Below are 19,232 nucleotides of genomic sequence, written 5' to 3' on the forward strand. Positions count from 1 at the left end.
AAACTTGTAAAATTTGGCCAAATACAAACATTTCTGAAACACCCTGTATGTATATATATATATATATATATAATATTTCTGTATATATATTTTTAAATATTATTTTGTAATGATATTGTACACCATTCTGTATTAATTTTTTATAATGAGTTAAGTTAAATAATTATCATTGTGCAATTATGAACTTGTATTGCTATCTCAACATCAGTTCTTGATCAATATTGGAATTTATTGTCTTTCTGCTTAACATTGCTTCTGCTAATAGTTTTCCTGATAGTGTGATCTTTCAAGCTCATAATGATGTGTGTATAATACAATTTCAACAGATAATAGGCTATATTTCAACTCAGAATAATTTTTTTAAGATGATGCTAGGCTGCACAACCAGACACAGACCCTTTTTCCTGTTGTAGTGGTTCTTGGTAGCCATTGACTTACCCCATACTCTCCTTTAACTGGGCTTTGTGGTTTGTGAGTGTTCTCTAAACATACTTTTGCTATTTAAAAATATCTAAAGTAATTCAAATGATCAATTTATTTCTAAAAAGTAATCAAAAAATAAAATGAAATTTTTTACAATTACAGAATGAATTAGGTAAGTTTAACTTAAACAATAGCATGATAATTGTCCTTGCATTTGCATGGTGTGCATGATGGTTGCACCCATATTGCATGACTGATGAATAACAAAGTATATACAAGCACCAAAATTTTGACATTTGTTTGATTGTCATTGGCACCTAAAAATGAAGCTAAGACATTTCAAAAATGTTTATTTAAAATTATATAGGTGTTAAGAAACTACTGTTATTAATTATTCTTTAAATATTATTAATTTTTTATTATATTTGATGTTATATCCTTTCTCTAAGAGAGAATGTACCTTTATTTAAGATTTAGTTTTAAGAAACCTAACTTAATATGATAAATTTCTAGTTAAGAATTAAAGGATAAAAAGGATTTGTTAAATAAAATTTATAATTATATACTAGAAAATAAAAAGTTTTAGTATAAAGCTTTGATTAAATTATTAAATATTAAAAAAGAACAGAAAAATAATTGCATTATGAAAGTTGAATTGTCTTTTTATGATGATACAACTTTCATAGAAAAGTTTGATATCAGTCTTGACCATAATTAATTTACATTATATATTTTTTGGATTACTAAAATGGTTTGTTATACAAACAAATTGAGAATATAATTCTTAAAATTTCTGTAAAAAAAAATATTTCAATTGTCTGTTTCAGTTGTTCAGTTATCCTAAAGTCAGTGATTTAAATTTGTCACATGCTTTTATATTTGAATTTCTATAGTTTGGTAGATTATTAACATCATTTCAATAGACCAGGGCTTCTTAAACTATCGGTCGTGACCCCATTTAGGGTCGCTTAGCGAAATCTTGGGGTCGCGAGATTTTAATGCAAAATATTGAAAATAATTTGTGAGAGTTTGAAAATGGTACGCTTTGTGTCATAGGTTTCATGAGTTGTGTCACTTCTGGTGCAGCAAGACAACGATTCAGCAACATTGATTGTAGTGTGAACTAGTGTAGTGTTGTCGCTTTTCAATGTATTCAGTTGTCTCTGTTCCATGTAACACAACAGTGAACTGTTGTAGTACACCATTATTGTTTTCGCAAATTTGTACACATCTTTATTTTATATTTTTGGGGGTCACGAAAAAAATCACAATCAAATATGGGGTCGTGAATAAAAAAGTTTAAGAAGCCCTGCAATAGACTAATCACTTTTAGATGTTTCTTAGGACTAATGGAGAAGTTTAGAAATCTTGATAATACTGAAACTATATAAATATTTGAAAATTTATTACTACAGTAGAGCATCGATTATCCGACCTCCGATTAACCGTCACATCGGTTAATAAACCATTCTAGTCAGCAAATTCAAATGTCTGCTAGTGATGTGGCGCTACAATATTTGGCTATGTCTTAGCTACTTTAATAGTATTTTTACGTGTTTTAGCTGGCAACATGGCTCGACCATGAAAGGGAGCCAGTATTTAAATGAGGCTTAATTTTCTAATTTTTAACGATACAATAGCGACGATTATTATTTTAAAAAAATTTTTGTTAGGCTTAACATCGATGAAAATTCAACGCGAAGTAGGTTAATAGCAATATACTAATATACTAATTACATGAGATATACTAATATACTATACTAATGTATTTTTTCATATTTTTCGGTTATCCGTTTTTTCAGTTATCCGACCAACCCCATTCCCCAATTGAGTCGGATAATCGATGCTCTACTGTACTACTATTTGAACATCATTTCAGTATTAATTAAACTTTATAGTTTACTCATGGATTGAATTTGATATTTCTTATTAGGCCATAGAAAGAAATGCTTTCTTGGAAAATGAGTTGGATGATAAAGAAACATTAAAAGTAATGGTTCAGAGGTTAAAAGATGAAGCTAGAGGTAAGTATTTGTTACTTTTTTATTTAAATGGTTCATAAAAAATAGATTAAACACATTTTTAAATATATAAGTATGTAAAAATACCATTAAGTAATTTATTTTCAGATAATAATTTGCATATATTAAAAACATTCAGTATGAGAATATNATTAATTAAATATGAGCTGTTTAATAAAGAAACTGTAATTAGTAAACAAATTTAATTATTGATTTATTACAGACTTAAAAAACAGAAATGATGATGATATACTTAGCTGCTTAATTCACTAATTATGTTTCAGATTAAAAAATGACCCTTAACTTTTTTATTTGGGTTTTTTTCTTTCTATAAAACTTGTAAAATTTGGCCAAATACAAACATTTCTGAAACACCCTGTATGTATATATATATATATATATATAATATTTCTGTATATATATTTTTAAATATTATTTTGTAATGATATTGTACACCATTCTGTATTAATTTTTTATAATGAGTTAAGTTAAATAATTATCATTGTGCAATTATGAACTTGTATTGCTATCTCAACATCAGTTCTTGATCAATATTGGAATTTATTGTCTTTCTGCTTAACATTGCTTCTGCTAATAGTTTTCCTGATAGTGTGATCTTTCAAGCTCATAATGATGTGTGTATAATACAATTTCAACAGATAATAGGCTATATTTCAACTCAGAATAATTTTTTTAAGATGATGCTAGGCTGCACAACCAGACACAGACCCTTTTTCCTGTTGTAGTGGTTCTTGGTAGCCATTGACTTACCCCATACTCTCCTTTAACTGGGCTTTGTGGTTTGTGAGTGTTCTCTAAACATACTTTTGCTATTTAAAAATATCTAAAGTAATTCAAATGATCAATTTATTTCTAAAAAGTAATCAAAAAATAAAATGAAATTTTTTACAATTACAGAATGAATTAGGTAAGTTTAACTTAAACAATAGCATGATAATTGTCCTTGCATTTGCATGGTGTGCATGATGGTTGCACCCATATTGCATGACTGATGAATAACAAAGTATATACAAGCACCAAAATTTTGACATTTGTTTGATTGTCATTGGCACCTAAAAATGAAGCTAAGACATTTCAAAAATGTTTATTTAAAATTATATAGGTGTTAAGAAACTACTGTTATTAATTATTCTTTAAATATTATTAATTTTTTATTATATTTGATGTTATATCCTTTCTCTAAGAGAGAATGTACCTTTATTTAAGATTTAGTTTTAAGAAACCTAACTTAATATGATAAATTTCTAGTTAAGAATTAAAGGATAAAAAGGATTTGTTAAATAAAATTTATAATTATATACTAGAAAATAAAAAGTTTTAGTATAAAGCTTTGATTAAATTATTAAATATTAAAAAAGAACAGAAAAATAATTGCATTATGAAAGTTGAATTGTCTTTTTATGATGATACAACTTTCATAGAAAAGTTTGATATCAGTCTTGACCATAATTAATTTACATTATATATTTTTTGGATTACTAAAATGGTTTGTTATACAAACAAATTGAGAATATAANTACAAATAGTAAATCATAAGACTATAATAATTTTTCTTTGCTTTTTACAAATGTTTTTCTAATTTATTAAAAGTAAAAATTTGGAATTTTTATTTTATTTTACTTAATGACTTATTTTTAACTTACATTTTTTTCCATAAAATTATTATATTTTTAAAATCAAACATAATTGCAATTTTTGTTGTTGTATTATTTGTTTATTTTTATTAAATCATAAATTTAGTGTATAAGATTGTCTGAAATATAATACATACAGATGATAAAATATAAAAAGCTATTAGTCAATTTTTTCTTATTTAACAATTTTATTCATAACTAGCCTACTGTAATCTGTAACTTGTTGAGAATAAATAGTCTTAGTCAATAGCTTTCTTGAATAATAATTAATGTGTTGATCATAAACAGATAAAATTAGCAAAAATAAAATTTTTAGAATTATTGAAAATAATAATTCTTACTTCCTAGATTTTCTATTGGTTTATCTGAAATATATTACTAAAAGCATTAATTAATATTTCATTTGTTATGGTCATTGCATCTATGAAAACTAAGCATATTTACAGTTTATCAGATTTATGAACTTTGAATCTCTCAGAAATATTTTTAGAGGGGCTTAATGAAATTTGAGTACATTTACATTTTAAATGTATCTGGCTTCTAAAAATATGGCTGTTGTTGAATTATTTTATAATTAAATAAATGAATCATTGTAACAAATAAGCATGTAATTTTTTGAATAAGAAAATTACTGAATCTTTCTGTGCACAACAAAAATTTTAGAGTATTTATGATGATAAAAATAAATTAGATTACAGTGATGGCTAAATATAAAAATAGTAATTATTGTTGTAGTTTTTAGAATGTTTTTGCAAACATTTTAAAATATTTATATCTATAATCTATTACTTATATTTTATAATATCAAATACAGGCAGCCCCAATTTATGACTACAAATTACAATAATTTGTAAAATACAAAATACAAAACATTTGCAACACTATAATTTTAAAAATGTATTGATATCAAACCATCTTGTTATGCTACTGTCAAATAAGAAAAACAAAGGAGCCTGACAAAGCTATTATACTGTTGAGTGATTCCACTGATGGTCACATGGTTGAGTGGTTAACCTATTCAATGTTGAAATTCTTCTCTCTTGCCTGTGACACCATGTTGAATTTTGTCAATGTTAAGCATAACAAAAATTACACGTTATTTTTTAAAAATATTTTTAATTGCTAGAAGACTAGGATATCAATACTTTTAATTTCAGTATTACAAATATTTAATGAAAAACATAAAATTTCAGATCTCAAACAAGAATTGAAAATTCATCAAGCAGGTAAACTTAATAACATATCCCAATATTTGGATGAAAATTCGAAACTAGAAAGTTTGGAAAAATGCAATGAAAGAACAGAAGAAGATGAAAAAATAAATACAATTACTAAATGTAAGGTTTTTACTGTAATATATTTTCAAAAATTTATACTTAAATTTTAATTATGATACAAATTAATTTCAAAAATCCATTCTTTTTTTAGATTTTAACTTTCTTTATTTAAATAATTTTATAGTTGATACAGTTATTATTTTATTGTAATGTTAATTAAACAGTTAAAAGATTTTTAAAAGTAGTGAAACATATTTAACAAATTTTTACTTCTAAAGTTTCAAAAGAACAAATAGCACCATAAGTACATATATAATGCACTTTTTAAATTTTTGTTGTTGTAAAGAGTTTTAATAAGATGGAATAAATAATGGACTCTCATTAATGATTGGTATCAAAAGTACAAAAGAATGAAGTAGAACCTCTATTAAACATCAAAAGACAAAAATGTTGATGTGAATGCCATGAAAGTAAATGTTTTGATTCTATTTTGCTTAAGAATGTTTTGGTTTCTTATTTATTTCTTAAATTGTGTGTTTTTATTTAATTTTTCTGATTCTTACTTAGGGCTAACTCCTTATAATGCTCATAATGGTGATAACTAATTATAATGCTTTCTGTCTTATTAGACCATTTTTCTTTTTCTGTTTTTGACTTTATTTAATTAATTGCATATTTTCAACTAAGTTATAGTTAAAAGAATTATGAAGAATTTTAAATAGGGAATGGAAAAATTTGTTTCATTCATCTGATATTTGCAGATGTTATATAATGGATTATGAATCATGTCAAATTTGCTGTTTTTCAGAGTTTATTCTTTCAGACTGTTATGATTCTAAATTTCAAATGTTTCAAATATATATTTGTTCTAAACTTAAGAATGTCATTTAAAAAAAAAGTTTAGTATTATTACATCATCATGGAATCTTTAAATAAGTATTTCATAAATTATTAAGTATTACTATTTTTATAAACAGGTTTAATAGAGAATCATGAAAAACCTACTGTTACTCCTGCAACACGCATTTCTGCTTTAAATATTGTTGGAGATCTCTTAAGGAAAGTGGGAGTAAGTTTTTGTTTGTTTGTTTATTTCATATAGTAAAGATTTTTGTAAGAAAAACTTTTTCATTGTATTTACTATATAAATTTTTCATTATTTAAAAAATCATATTTAGAACAAATAATATAACAACAGCATTATTTTAATTGGCTTTATGAAATCAGATTTTACTGTGAGATTGAGTTATGTAATTGTTTTTCTTTTTATATATTCGATATATAATTTAATTGGTCTTAAGATTAGCTTCTTGAAATTTTATTCCTAACTAATGATCTTTAATTACCATGTGATAAAATACAAATAGTAAATCATAAGACTATAATAATTTTTCTTTGCTTTTTACAAATGTTTTTCTAATTTATTAAAAGTAAAAATTTGGAATTTTTATTTTATTTTACTTAATGACTTATTTTTAACTTACATTTTTTTCCATAAAATTATTATATTTTTAAAATCAAACATAATTGCAATTTTTGTTGTTGTATTATTTGTTTATTTTTATTAAATCATAAATTTAGTGTATAAGATTGTCTGAAATATAATACATACAGATGATAAAATATAAAAAGCTATTAGTCAATTTTTTCTTATTTAACAATTTTATTCATAACTAGCCTACTGTAATCTGTAACTTGTTGAGAATAAATAGTCTTAGTCAATAGCTTTCTTGAATAATAATTAATGTGTTGATCATAAACAGATAAAATTAGCAAAAATAAAATTTTTAGAATTATTGAAAATAATAATTCTTACTTCCTAGATTTTCTATTGGTTTATCTGAAATATATTACTAAAAGCATTAATTAATATTTCATTTGTTATGGTCATTGCATCTATGAAAACTAAGCATATTTACAGTTTATCAGATTTATGAACTTTGAATCTCTCAGAAATATTTTTAGAGGGGCTTAATGAAATTTGAGTACATTTACATTTTAAATGTATCTGGCTTCTAAAAATATGGCTGTTGTTGAATTATTTTATAATTAAATAAATGAATCATTGTAACAAATAAGCATGTAATTTTTTGAATAAGAAAATTACTGAATCTTTCTGTGCACAACAAAAATTTTAGAGTATTTATGATGATAAAAATAAATTAGATTACAGTGATGGCTAAATATAAAAATAGTAATTATTGTTGTAGTTTTTAGAATGTTTTTGCAAACATTTTAAAATATTTATATCTATAATCTATTACTTATATTTTATAATATCAAATACAGGCAGCCCCAATTTATGACTACAAATTACAATAATTTGTAAAATACAAAATACAAAACATTTGCAACACTATAATTTTAAAAATGTATTGATATCAAACCATCTTGTTATGCTACTGTCAAATAAGAAAAACAAAGGAGCCTGACAAAGCTATTATACTGTTGAGTGATTCCACTGATGGTCACATGGTTGAGTGGTTAACCTATTCAATGTTGAAATTCTTCTCTCTTGCCTGTGACACCATGTTGAATTTTGTCAATGTTAAGCATAACAAAAATTACACGTTATTTTTTAAAAAGTAACCATGGCTATTTTATCTTCTGAAATTATTTTTTTTATTTTTCACAAACAAAATATATATATTAATAAATATAAAAACAAAAAAAAATTATATTTTCAAAGTTAGTTTTAATATAAAAATTATAACGACTAGCGACATCTAGTTCCAAAAATGTATCAATACTGTAACAAGATATCTCAGGTCCACTGGTTGAGGACAAAGATCATGACCCAAGAATTCTCAGGAATAATACAGGACAGGTTAAGATGTCAGTCTATTGCTGTTGGGAATTTTGGAATGAATCCAGGCAAGTTGAAAACTCAGCACTCTTCAGGGTAGTCCATCACGGATATGCTGGGACAATGGGTGGGGTTGGAACATATCTATTCAAATACAATATATTTTGTATTCCATTTACAATGGTTCTTTCAGAAACATGTCCCATAAGTTAAGCTGCCTGTATTACCATTTTAAGAATTTCATATTAAAAATTCTAACTTTTTATGTTATGATAATTTTTAATTTTTATTTCATAATAAAGTTAAGAATTATTATAAGTGTATTACTGTGGGTATTTTATGAAAAAAATAGTTATTTTATAAAGATATAACAATAGACACAGAACAGACTTTAAATTTATCAAATTAATTATTGTTATATTAGATAAATAAATATTATTCAAATTGACAAATTGATTTTGTAACTTTTGAATTATATTTTAAATTATTTTCAAGTAGGAAACTCAAAATTATGTTCTGATTTAATTGTATAAAATATAACTTGGTAAATTCAGATTTAAAAGTGAAATCTTTAAAATATATGAAGAAATTTTGAAAACTTTAATATTTATTAATTACTCAATCTTTTAAAACACTTAAATAGGAAAGGTTTGATTTTTTAACTTTTCTTTACTATTTCATTAATGATTAAAAAAACTGTGCAGTAATCTCTATTCTCCAATTATATTTTTGAGTTAGGCATTGCTGAATAATAATGTGACAAGTATCATGAAGCACAATCAATATTATTTAATTCAAATGTTGGAGAATCAAAAAGTTTAAATTGTCAAAAATTCAAACTTATCAGTTTTGAGAATTGAATTAGTTTTCTGAAAATTTTTAGTGTTTAGCAGTAACTAAGTTCATATTGTTTAGTANTTGTACTAAATTAACTTCTGAAGTATAATTTTTTATTGTTTTTATATTTTTCAATATATTTATTTTGTTCGTACAAAATAAAAAAAATAATTTTTAACGATACAATAGTCTTCGTTAGGCTTAACATCGACAAAAATTCAATGCAAAGCAACACGCAATGGAGAAAAATGTCAAGATGGGATAAATTAATATATTTTTTCGTACATAATCGGTTATCCGAAACATCGATCTTCTGAACAACCCCAGTTCTCAATTGATTCGGAAAATCGACGCTCTACTGTATTATAATATATATATTGTTTTTCTTTTTATATATTCTTATCCTTTAACAAAATTCGCATAAATATTTTATTATTCTTTTATCAGTGTAATGCAAAACCTTCGATGCATGTAATTCTGGCAGAGTCGTGGAATAAGATTTAGAACAAATAATATAACAACAGCATTATTTTAATTGGCTTTATGAAATCAGATTTTACTGTGAGATTGAGTTATGTAATTGTTTTTCTTTTTATATATTCGATATATAATTTAATTGGTCTTAAGATTAGCTTCTTGAAATTTTATTCCTAACTAATGATCTTTAATTACCATGTGATAAAATACAAATAGTAAATCATAAGACTATAATAATTTTTCTTTGCTTTTTACAAATGTTTTTCTAATTTATTAAAAGTAAAAATTTGGAATTTTTATTTTATTTTACTTAATGACTTATTTTTAACTTACATTTTTTTCCATAAAATTATTATATTTTTAAAATCAAACATAATTGCAATTTTTGTTGTTGTATTATTTGTTTATTTTTATTAAATCATAAATTTAGTGTATAAGATTGTCTGAAATATAATACATACAGATGATAAAATATAAAAAGCTATTAGTCAATTTTTTCTTATTTAACAATTTTATTCATAACTAGCCTACTGTAATCTGTAACTTGTTGAGAATAAATAGTCTTAGTCAATAGCTTTCTTGAATAATAATTAATGTGTTGATCATAAACAGATAAAATTAGCAAAAATAAAATTTTTAGAATTATTGAAAATAATAATTCTTACTTCCTAGATTTTCTATTGGTTTATCTGAAATATATTACTAAAAGCATTAATTAATATTTCATTTGTTATGGTCATTGCATCTATGAAAACTAAGCATATTTACAGTTTATCAGATTTATGAACTTTGAATCTCTCAGAAATATTTTTAGAGGGGCTTAATGAAATTTGAGTACATTTACATTTTAAATATATCTGGCTTCTAAAAATATGGCTGTTGTTGAATTATTTTATAATTAAATAAATGAATCATTGTAACAAATAAGCATGTAATTTTTTGAATAAGAAAATTACTGAATCTTTCTGTGCACAACAAAAATTTTAGAGTATTTATGATGATAAAAATAAATTAGATTACAGTGATGGCTAAATATAAAAATAGTAATTATTGTTGTAGTTTTTAGAATGTTTTTGCAAACATTTTAAAATATTTATATCTATAATCTATTACTTATATTTTATAATATCAAATACAGGCAGCCCCAATTTATGACTACAAATTACAATAATTTGTAAAATACAAAATACAAAACATTTGCAACACTATAATTTTAAAAATGTATTGATATCAAACCATCTTGTTATGCTACTGTCAAATAAGAAAAACAAAGGAGCCTGACAAAGCTATTATACTGTTGAGTGATTCCACTGATGGTCACATGGTTGAGTGGTTAACCTATTCAATGTTGAAATTCTTCTCTCTTGCCTGTGACACCATGTTGAATTTTGTCAATGTTAAGCATAACAAAAATTACACGTTATTTTTTAAAAAGTAACCATGGCTATTTTATCTTCTGAAATTATTTTTTTTATTTTTCACAAACAAAATATATATATTAATAAATATAAAAACAAAGAAAATTNTTACTTAAAATTTTCTGGGGAAACCATTGCAATGTTTTACCCATTATACTATTAAAATCATTTCTAATTTCCATATTGGGTGATAGATTAATATTTTAGTTGCAAATTTTTGCATTAAATTTGATTTATTTTGACACACACAATTTTAAAAGATAATACTTTAAAACAAAAAAAAATTAAAAGATTTGAATTTTTTTGTAGTCTTGGGAAGCTTTTTATAGTTTTAATTTAATATTAGTTACAAAATGATTAGCATATTATAAATTTTCTTATTTTTAATCTTTTCATAAATATGCTTAAATGTTTTAGTAGTTTTTTTAAAATATAGTATTTTAATACTTAGTGCATTTTGCTAACAAACTTAACATTTTTATTAAGATTTCATTTTTTAATGATCGTACATCTAATTGTTAAAATCAAGTGTTTTACTGAGAAATCAAAATTGAATTTGCATCCTGTAACCTACTTAAATATTTAAACTAAACTGACAGTATTAATAGTTCATTAATTTTTTCATTATATAAAAATAAATGTTGCATGCACTGTTCTCTTCTCCTCTAATCTTTTTGGCCATTATTAACTGCAAGTTTCTTTACAAGCTTAGAATTTTCATGTGTCTTATTTTTGGATTCTGCATTAATTTTCTGCTAATAAAGCAACATTTAATTAAATTATTCCTTTCTATATGTACTTTATTATTTTCTTTTATGTTTATTTTTTTCTGTACTAGGTTCATGTTATCATATTGGCTGTTGGGATTAACCAAACAAAATTGCAAAGTCAGTCATTAATACCTGACTAATATTCTGTAGTTTGCTAATTGTTTATGATTAATTTATTTTATTGCATATTATTACAGGGATTTCTGAGTGGTGCAGTAAAATCCCTTCCTTCTAAATGTTAAACTAACATTTAATACTAAAATATGCTTGTAATAAAATTAATTTTAAGAATTCTTGATTATTTATGATAGTTCCATGAATATTTTAATCTAAATATTTCATTAACTTTATATAATTTCACAGTTTAGATTGAACTCTACCTGAATATTTTTTGATTCTAGATAAATTTTATAAAGAAGCTTGTTAATATTAATAAAAGTATTTATAGTACTTCTGCATGTACTTATTGATTATTTTAAATTTTATTTTAGAACAGATATATTTTACAATAATTAATTTTTATAATACAAGGCAAATGTATTAAATCTATAATGAAAAAAATCTTGTTAGAAGACTAAATCCAGATTTCTATTTGTTTGAAATTGCATGATATAGATATACAGCATTTGATTTGAAATTGGTCTGTTTTATTCATACTTTAATCTCTCATATTTGCATTATTAATCAATCTAGATATTGATTCAAATCTTGTAGTTAGATATATTTAATAAATAATTATATAACAGTTTTTTTCTTCAGGTACACTCCAACTCAAGTGATTTCTTTTATTTAGGGATATGTACTTTGGTCATTCTTTGTTCCTCTTCAGTCTGTTTTATTTTTATTACTGCTACAATCTTTTAAGATGTTCCTATTTTACATTGCATTCAGCATGATACTTTGTTTAACATTTAAAGTTCTTTTTATATTCTTTGGGTATTAATAACATCATTTCTATTGAAAAATAGACGTTGTAGTTTGGTGATCTCCAAACTTTTTTGATCACATACCCCTAAGATGAAAATAATTATAAGTTGTACCCACTACAATATAATATAATATAAAAATAAAATAATATAATGTAATATAAAAAATATATATTGTTTTTCGGTTCTTGAATACATATTTGGACAAGGAATTGGAAGGAATGTTGAGTCTAAAATGAATCTCACTNCAATAGACACAGAACAGACTTTAAATTTATCAAATTAATTATTGTTATATTAGATAAATAAATATTATTCAAATTGACAAATTGATTTTGTAACTTTTGAATTATATTTTAAATTATTTTCAAGTAGGAAACTCAAAATTATGTTCTGATTTAATTGTATAAAATATAACTTGGTAAATTCAGATTTAAAAGTGAAATCTTTAAAATATATGAAGAAATTTTGAAAACTTTAATATTTATTAATTACTCAATCTTTTAAAACACTTAAATAGGAAAGGTTTGATTTTTTAACTTTTCTTTACTATTTCATTAATGATTAAAAAAACTGTGCAGTAATCTCTATTCTCCAATTATATTTTTGAGTTAGGCATTGCTGAATAATAATGTGACAAGTATCATGAAGCACAATCAATATTATTTAATTCAAATGTTGGAGAATCAAAAAGTTTAAATTGTCAAAAATTCAAACTTATCAGTTTTGAGAATTGAATTAGTTTTCTGAAAATTTTTAGTGTTTAGCAGTAACTAAGTTCATATTGTTTAGTGATATCACATTATCTGCATATTTTTCAACTCCTTTAAATCATTTCAACTTTTTAAAGCTAAAGATAAAACTGTGTTTTCCATGCTTAGAAAACATGATGTAACTAAAAATGATTTTGTTTGGACATTTATGCCAATAAAACTATGAAATGTGACAATTTCACCCATGTTAGAGTTTACAGAATACACACATTTCAGGGAATCCCCGAAGTTCTATAAACTAGCAGACCGTGTGCTACTTTTGCTTTTTGAATTTTATATTCAAAGTATAAAGTGCCCTGATTTCAAAATTGAAATTTATACAAAAAAATTTGAATTAACTATACTTCTTTGGAATTAATTAAAACACAGATTTCAAGGGTTCACTAGATACAGTTTCTCATTCAAGAATTACTTAAAATTTTCTGGGGAAACCATTGCAATGTTTTACCCATTATACTATTAAAATCATTTCTAATTTCCATATTGGGTGATAGATTAATATTTTAGTTGCAAATTTTTGCATTAAATTTGATTTATTTTGACACACACAATTTTAAAAGATAATACTTTAGAACAAAAAAAAATTAAAAGATTTGAATTTTTTTTGTAGTCATGGGAAGCTTTTTATAGTTTTAATTTAATATTAGTTACAAAATGATTAGCATATTATAAATTTTCTTATTTTTAATCTTTTCATAAATATGCTTAAATGTTTTAGTTGTTTTTTTAAAATATAGTATTTTAATACTTAGTGCATTTTGCTAACAAACTTAACATTTTTATTAAGATTTCATTTTTTAATGATCGTACATCTAATTGTTAAAATCAAGTGTTTTACTGAGAAATCAAAATTGAATTTGCATCCTGTAACCTACTTAAATATTTAAACTAAACTGACAGTATTAATAGTTCATTAATTTTTTCATTATATAAAAATAAATGTTGCATGCACTGTTCTCTTCTCCTCTAATCTTTTTGGCCATTATTAACTGCAAGTTTCTTTACAAGCTTAGAATTTTCATGTGTCTTATTTTTGGATTCTGCATTAATTTTCTGCTAATAAAGCAACATTTAATTAAATTATTCCTTTCTATATGTACTTTATTATTTTCTTTTTTTCTGTACTAGGTTCATGTTATCATATTGGCTGTTGGGATTAACCAAACAAAATTGCAAAGTCAGTCATTAATACCTGACTAATATTCTGTAGTTTGCTAATTGTTTATGATTAATTTATTTTATTGCATATTATTACAGGGATTTCTGAGTGGTGCAGTAAAATCCCTTCCTTCTAAATGTTAAACTAACATTTAATACTAAAATATGCTTGTAATAAAATTAATTTTAAGAATTCTTGATTATTTATGATAGTTCCATGAATATTTTAATCTAAATATTTCATTAACTTTATATAATTTCACAGTTTAGATTGAACTCTACCTGAATATTTTTTGATTCTAGATAAATTTTATAAAGAAGCTTGTTAATATTAATAAAAGTATTTATAGTACTTCTGCATGTACTTATTGATTATTTTAAATTTTATTTTAGAACAGATATATTTTACAATAATTAATTTTTATAATACAAGGCAAATGTATTAAATCTATAATGAAAAAAATCTTGTTAGAAGACTAAATCCAGATTTCTATTTGTTTGAAATTGCATGATATAGATATACAGCATTTGATTTGAAATTGGTCTGTTTTATTCATACTTTAATCTCTCATATTTGCATTATTAATCAATCTAGATATTGATTCAAATCTTGTAGTTAGATATATTTAATAAATAATTATATAACAGTTTTTTTCTTCAGGTACACTCCAACTCAAGTGATTTCTTTTATTTAGGGATATGTACTTTGGTCATTCTTTGTTCCTCTTCAGTCTGTTTTATTTTTATTACTGCTACAATCTTTTAAGATGTTCCTATTTTACATTGCATTCAGCATGATACTTTGTTTAACATTTAAAGTTCTTTTTATATTCTTTGGGTATTAATAACATCATTTCTATTGAAAAATAGACGTTGTAGTTTGGTGATCTCCAAACTTTTTTGATCACATACCCCTAAGATGAAAATAATTATAAGTTGTACCCACTACAATATAATATAATATAAAAATAAAATAATATAATGTAATATAAAAAATATATATTGTTTTTCGGTTCTTGAATACATATTTGGACAAGGAATTGGAAGGAATGTTGAGTCTAAATGAATCTCACTCGTCTGCAATAAAACTTTTCAAATAAATTAGAAAAATTTACATATAAAATTATGTTTATGGAATAAATTACTCGTGTTTTTTGTTAGAAAAATTTGCTAAATTTTCACTATAAATACATAATTCCTGCTAAATTTCTTGCTCACCACAATTTGAATTTTTTCCATATATGATTGCAAGTGATCATGAGCCTATTTCTTCAGGAGGATGACTATAAGATTATACAGACTGCCAACAGGACACATACAGTATTTTGAATGGAAACTTGGCATTCCCTCAAGTATCACTTTGCATATCCCACTTTGGAGACCACTGTTGTAGTTAGTAGCTTTCATTCAACTTGTAGGAATGCGAGATTTGTTTTACCATTATAATTAAAACCATTCTAGACTGTCACAGATCTTCTTTCCTACTGTCACTTGGAGAAGATCTGTTCTTTTCTAAGATTATGTTAGTAAAATGCCAAGCCATTGGGATCATCTAGGTTGAATTTTTTCTCATCACTAAAGATGACTCTCCTCCATTCATTTTACCAAGGTGTGTATTTTTGCTCAGGCCACTCTTCTTTTCTCATGTTGGTCCATAAATCAAGTTTTTTCCTTTTTTCATTTTGTACTTTAGTATTTTGCTGTAGTTGACAATTATTGATAAGGTAAACTTGTGAACATTTATATCTGGATCATGGCACAGTTGTGCAAGATGTTTGCCAGAATTGAATTTTCTAACAACTTTTCTTTCTTGCCTAGGTTTAAGCTTTCTTAGCCTACCAGAGGACCTCATCCAAAATAGCTTTCCAAGTTTCAAAAAGTTGTTTACCATACATATAGCCAATTCTTCTTTCTGTTTCTTCTTCATCTTTATTCTGATATTCTTTCCTTTAAAAGCAGTAATTTTTTTCTCAAACATACAGTGCTGCTTTTTAACTCATGTTAATGAAGCTATCTTTACATCTCAAGAACTTGTTTAATTATTTTTGTCTTAATGTTATCACCTGGATGTGGTCTTTCTGAAAGCTTGACATAGTCCCAATGTATCTCAACATTGTTTTCAAGCTCTCTGTACTAATTCATGTTTATCCTCCTATTCCTGATATTTATAGTGTTCTATTAGTCTTTTCTTTAAAGATCTTGATGTAACTCCTATATACTCCAATTAGTGGTTTTTCTCTCTTGTATGTATTGGATAAAATTAATATTACTTGTTATATGATTCTTTTAGTCTTCAATTTTGATTATTAATAATTTTTAGATATTAATTTATTAGTTTCATAAAATTAACATTCTATTAAGATTGACTTATACATATTTAAAAAACTAAAATTAGCAAAATTTTCAGAATATTATAAAAGTACTTTTATTTCTGATAGTCTGGAGATAATTATATTCAAATATTTTTTGTTTTTCATATTTTTGTTGCTATAAGTGAAGACTATATTATATGGAAATATTATGTTTAATATTTCAGAGAAAAATACTGTAAAACCTTAAAAGTCAAATTCTATTTACATTATTAGTATGATTTTGATCAAAGAATGTCTAATTTATAATGTATATCAAAGATTGATTAGTTATAATAATTTTTAATTAATCATTTGTTTCATTTAATAATTTAAAGAATTGATTCTGATATATTGTTATAAATCAATATGTACTCCAGTTATTTTAAAATTAGAATAAGCTAAGTAGGTAAGAGATCATAGATAACTAAACACTTTAAATATGTTAGTTAGATTAGATGCTCCATGACTGGATTTGTTTTTAAATATGAAAGTTCCTTTACAATTCAAGTTTTTCTTTTTGAAAAAGATTTGAATTTACTATTGATTGACTAGTTACAGTGTAGAGTTTTTATTTCCTTGTTTAGATCACATGAATATAAAAATTAATTTAAAATATTGTTAAAAATAATGCAGACCATGTTAGTGGTTAAATCATATTAAACTGTCATAAAATACCACAAAAAATCTTTTAGCAACAAGGAAATTAACCATTACTTTTAATTAATGAAAGCATTATTTTCTGTTTTTAATTTTTAATATTGTTTTCATGTCATTATTTTATACATTTATTCTGTTGTGTTTGATTTTTAGTTGCTCAATGATAGTCACTTAAAATGGTTATAAATATTTTCACTAATTAAACATAAGTTAATTTTCTTGCTACTAAAAGGTTTTTTTTTTGGTGGTGTTTAAAGGAATATAATGCGAACATATTTTATTAAATATTGATATTAATATTTTAATTGAAATGTGTTGCCTTTAATATAAGGGAAGTTCAATATAAGGTATATTGGCATCCCATAATGTCAATACTATATGTAGAATTGACAGTTTTTACAAATATATGTGTAATCAGATCAAACATAGTTTTTATACAACAGAATTTTAACATCATATGATGTAATTCATAGTTACATAATAAAAATGACTGATTTATAAACATGTCTTATTTTTAAAACTTCTCAAAAATCATACTATCATGAATAAGAACAAGGTTTCCAGTGTTCCTTATCTCAGAATAATCCATTCATCTTATCAATGTTTCACAAGCAATGTTAAAATACTAAAACACTTATTTATCTATCAGTCAATGATTGTAAATGAAATTAAATAGTATTGATTAGGCTATTCATCAATATAAAAGAAACTAACTTGAAATGAGAGAGGCAAACATAAGTTATCAGTCCTTTCTTTATTTAATGGTATGAAAATAACTTAATTAAAATAATAGAAAGCAGACAATCTTGTTGCACTCTTGAGCAGAATATTTTGTTCTTGTAAATGGGGAAGTGAAGAAAACAAAATGGGTCATTGTATTGAATTCCCATATATTGAGTATTCATAAATAAGGGTTATACTGTATTTTCATTTGCTTGAGCCATTCTGTAAAGCTATTGCAATATTAAAACAATTATAGAGTTTTATAACAGAATATTATTAAAAATAAAGCTGATTTCTTAATGCTTTCAACAGCAAAAACTATAATACTTAACTCTATAATTTACCCAATGTATTCAAAATACATTATTACATTTTTGCATTTTTATTAAATCTATAGTTGCTTATAGAAAAGATCATTAATTTTTAATATACATTTTTTTTTTGATTTAATGTTCTACTAAGAAAAGGAATTGTCAGAGTATTTGCATTTATTTTATTCTATTATATGCAATTCTCTGCAGTTAATATCTCATTACTATTAATGTAAGATATATTAATTGATTTATCAGCATACAAGGATATAAAATATTCATTTTTAACATCAAACATGTTATTTTAAAATTTGGCCAATGGTATTTATATTATTGTAACTTACTGACAAAAAAATAACATTTTTTCTGAGAAAATTATTTATTCTCTGTAAACTCACAAATAGATAGAAGTACTTCAAATATAACAACTTTACATAGATTATAACTTAGGAGCCATGAAATAATAAAACATGATAAATATGTGCATTCCTTTGCTACTGTAAATTATCCAATAATCATTAGTTTAAATTTTTTAGAATTTAAAAATTTGATTTTATGAATCTTGAAATAAACTGATAATGGTTTTAAACCATATATTTGACTAAGCTTTTTCAATAAATGTTTAGGAATCTATTTGAAGACATAGCTA

The 19,232-nt window shown here is 24.0% G+C and overlaps 1 protein-coding gene across 3 annotated transcripts in view; it reads left to right on the forward strand.

The window, feature by feature from the left end:
- The window catches only part of LOC111634002 (nuclear distribution protein nudE-like 1), a 39,564-nt gene that overhangs the window by 18,185 nt on the left and 2,147 nt on the right, over positions 1-19,232 (forward strand). Inside the window, exons 5-9 of one of the 3 annotated variants that reach the window (XM_023378672.1) lie at positions 2,357-2,447; positions 5,293-5,436; positions 6,354-6,445; positions 11,753-11,801; positions 11,882-12,108. In XM_023378672.1, coding sequence (XP_023234440.1) covers positions 2,357-2,447; positions 5,293-5,436; positions 6,354-6,445; positions 11,753-11,801; positions 11,882-11,919 — 414 coding nt within the window. In that variant the 3' untranslated portion in view covers positions 11,920-12,108. Of the gene's footprint in view, positions 1-2,356; positions 2,448-5,292; positions 5,437-6,353; positions 6,446-11,752; positions 11,802-11,881; positions 12,109-19,232 lie in introns of those variants that run through there. The other 2 variants (XM_023378673.1, XM_023378671.1) reach the window with 2 other exon arrangements.

Source organism: Centruroides sculpturatus, unplaced genomic scaffold, assembly GCF_000671375.1.
Source record: "Centruroides sculpturatus isolate CEXI.00-Female unplaced genomic scaffold, Cexi_2.0 scaffold826, whole genome shotgun sequence".
In the NCBI taxonomy this organism is placed as follows: Eukaryota; Metazoa; Arthropoda; class Arachnida; order Scorpiones; family Buthidae; genus Centruroides; species Centruroides sculpturatus.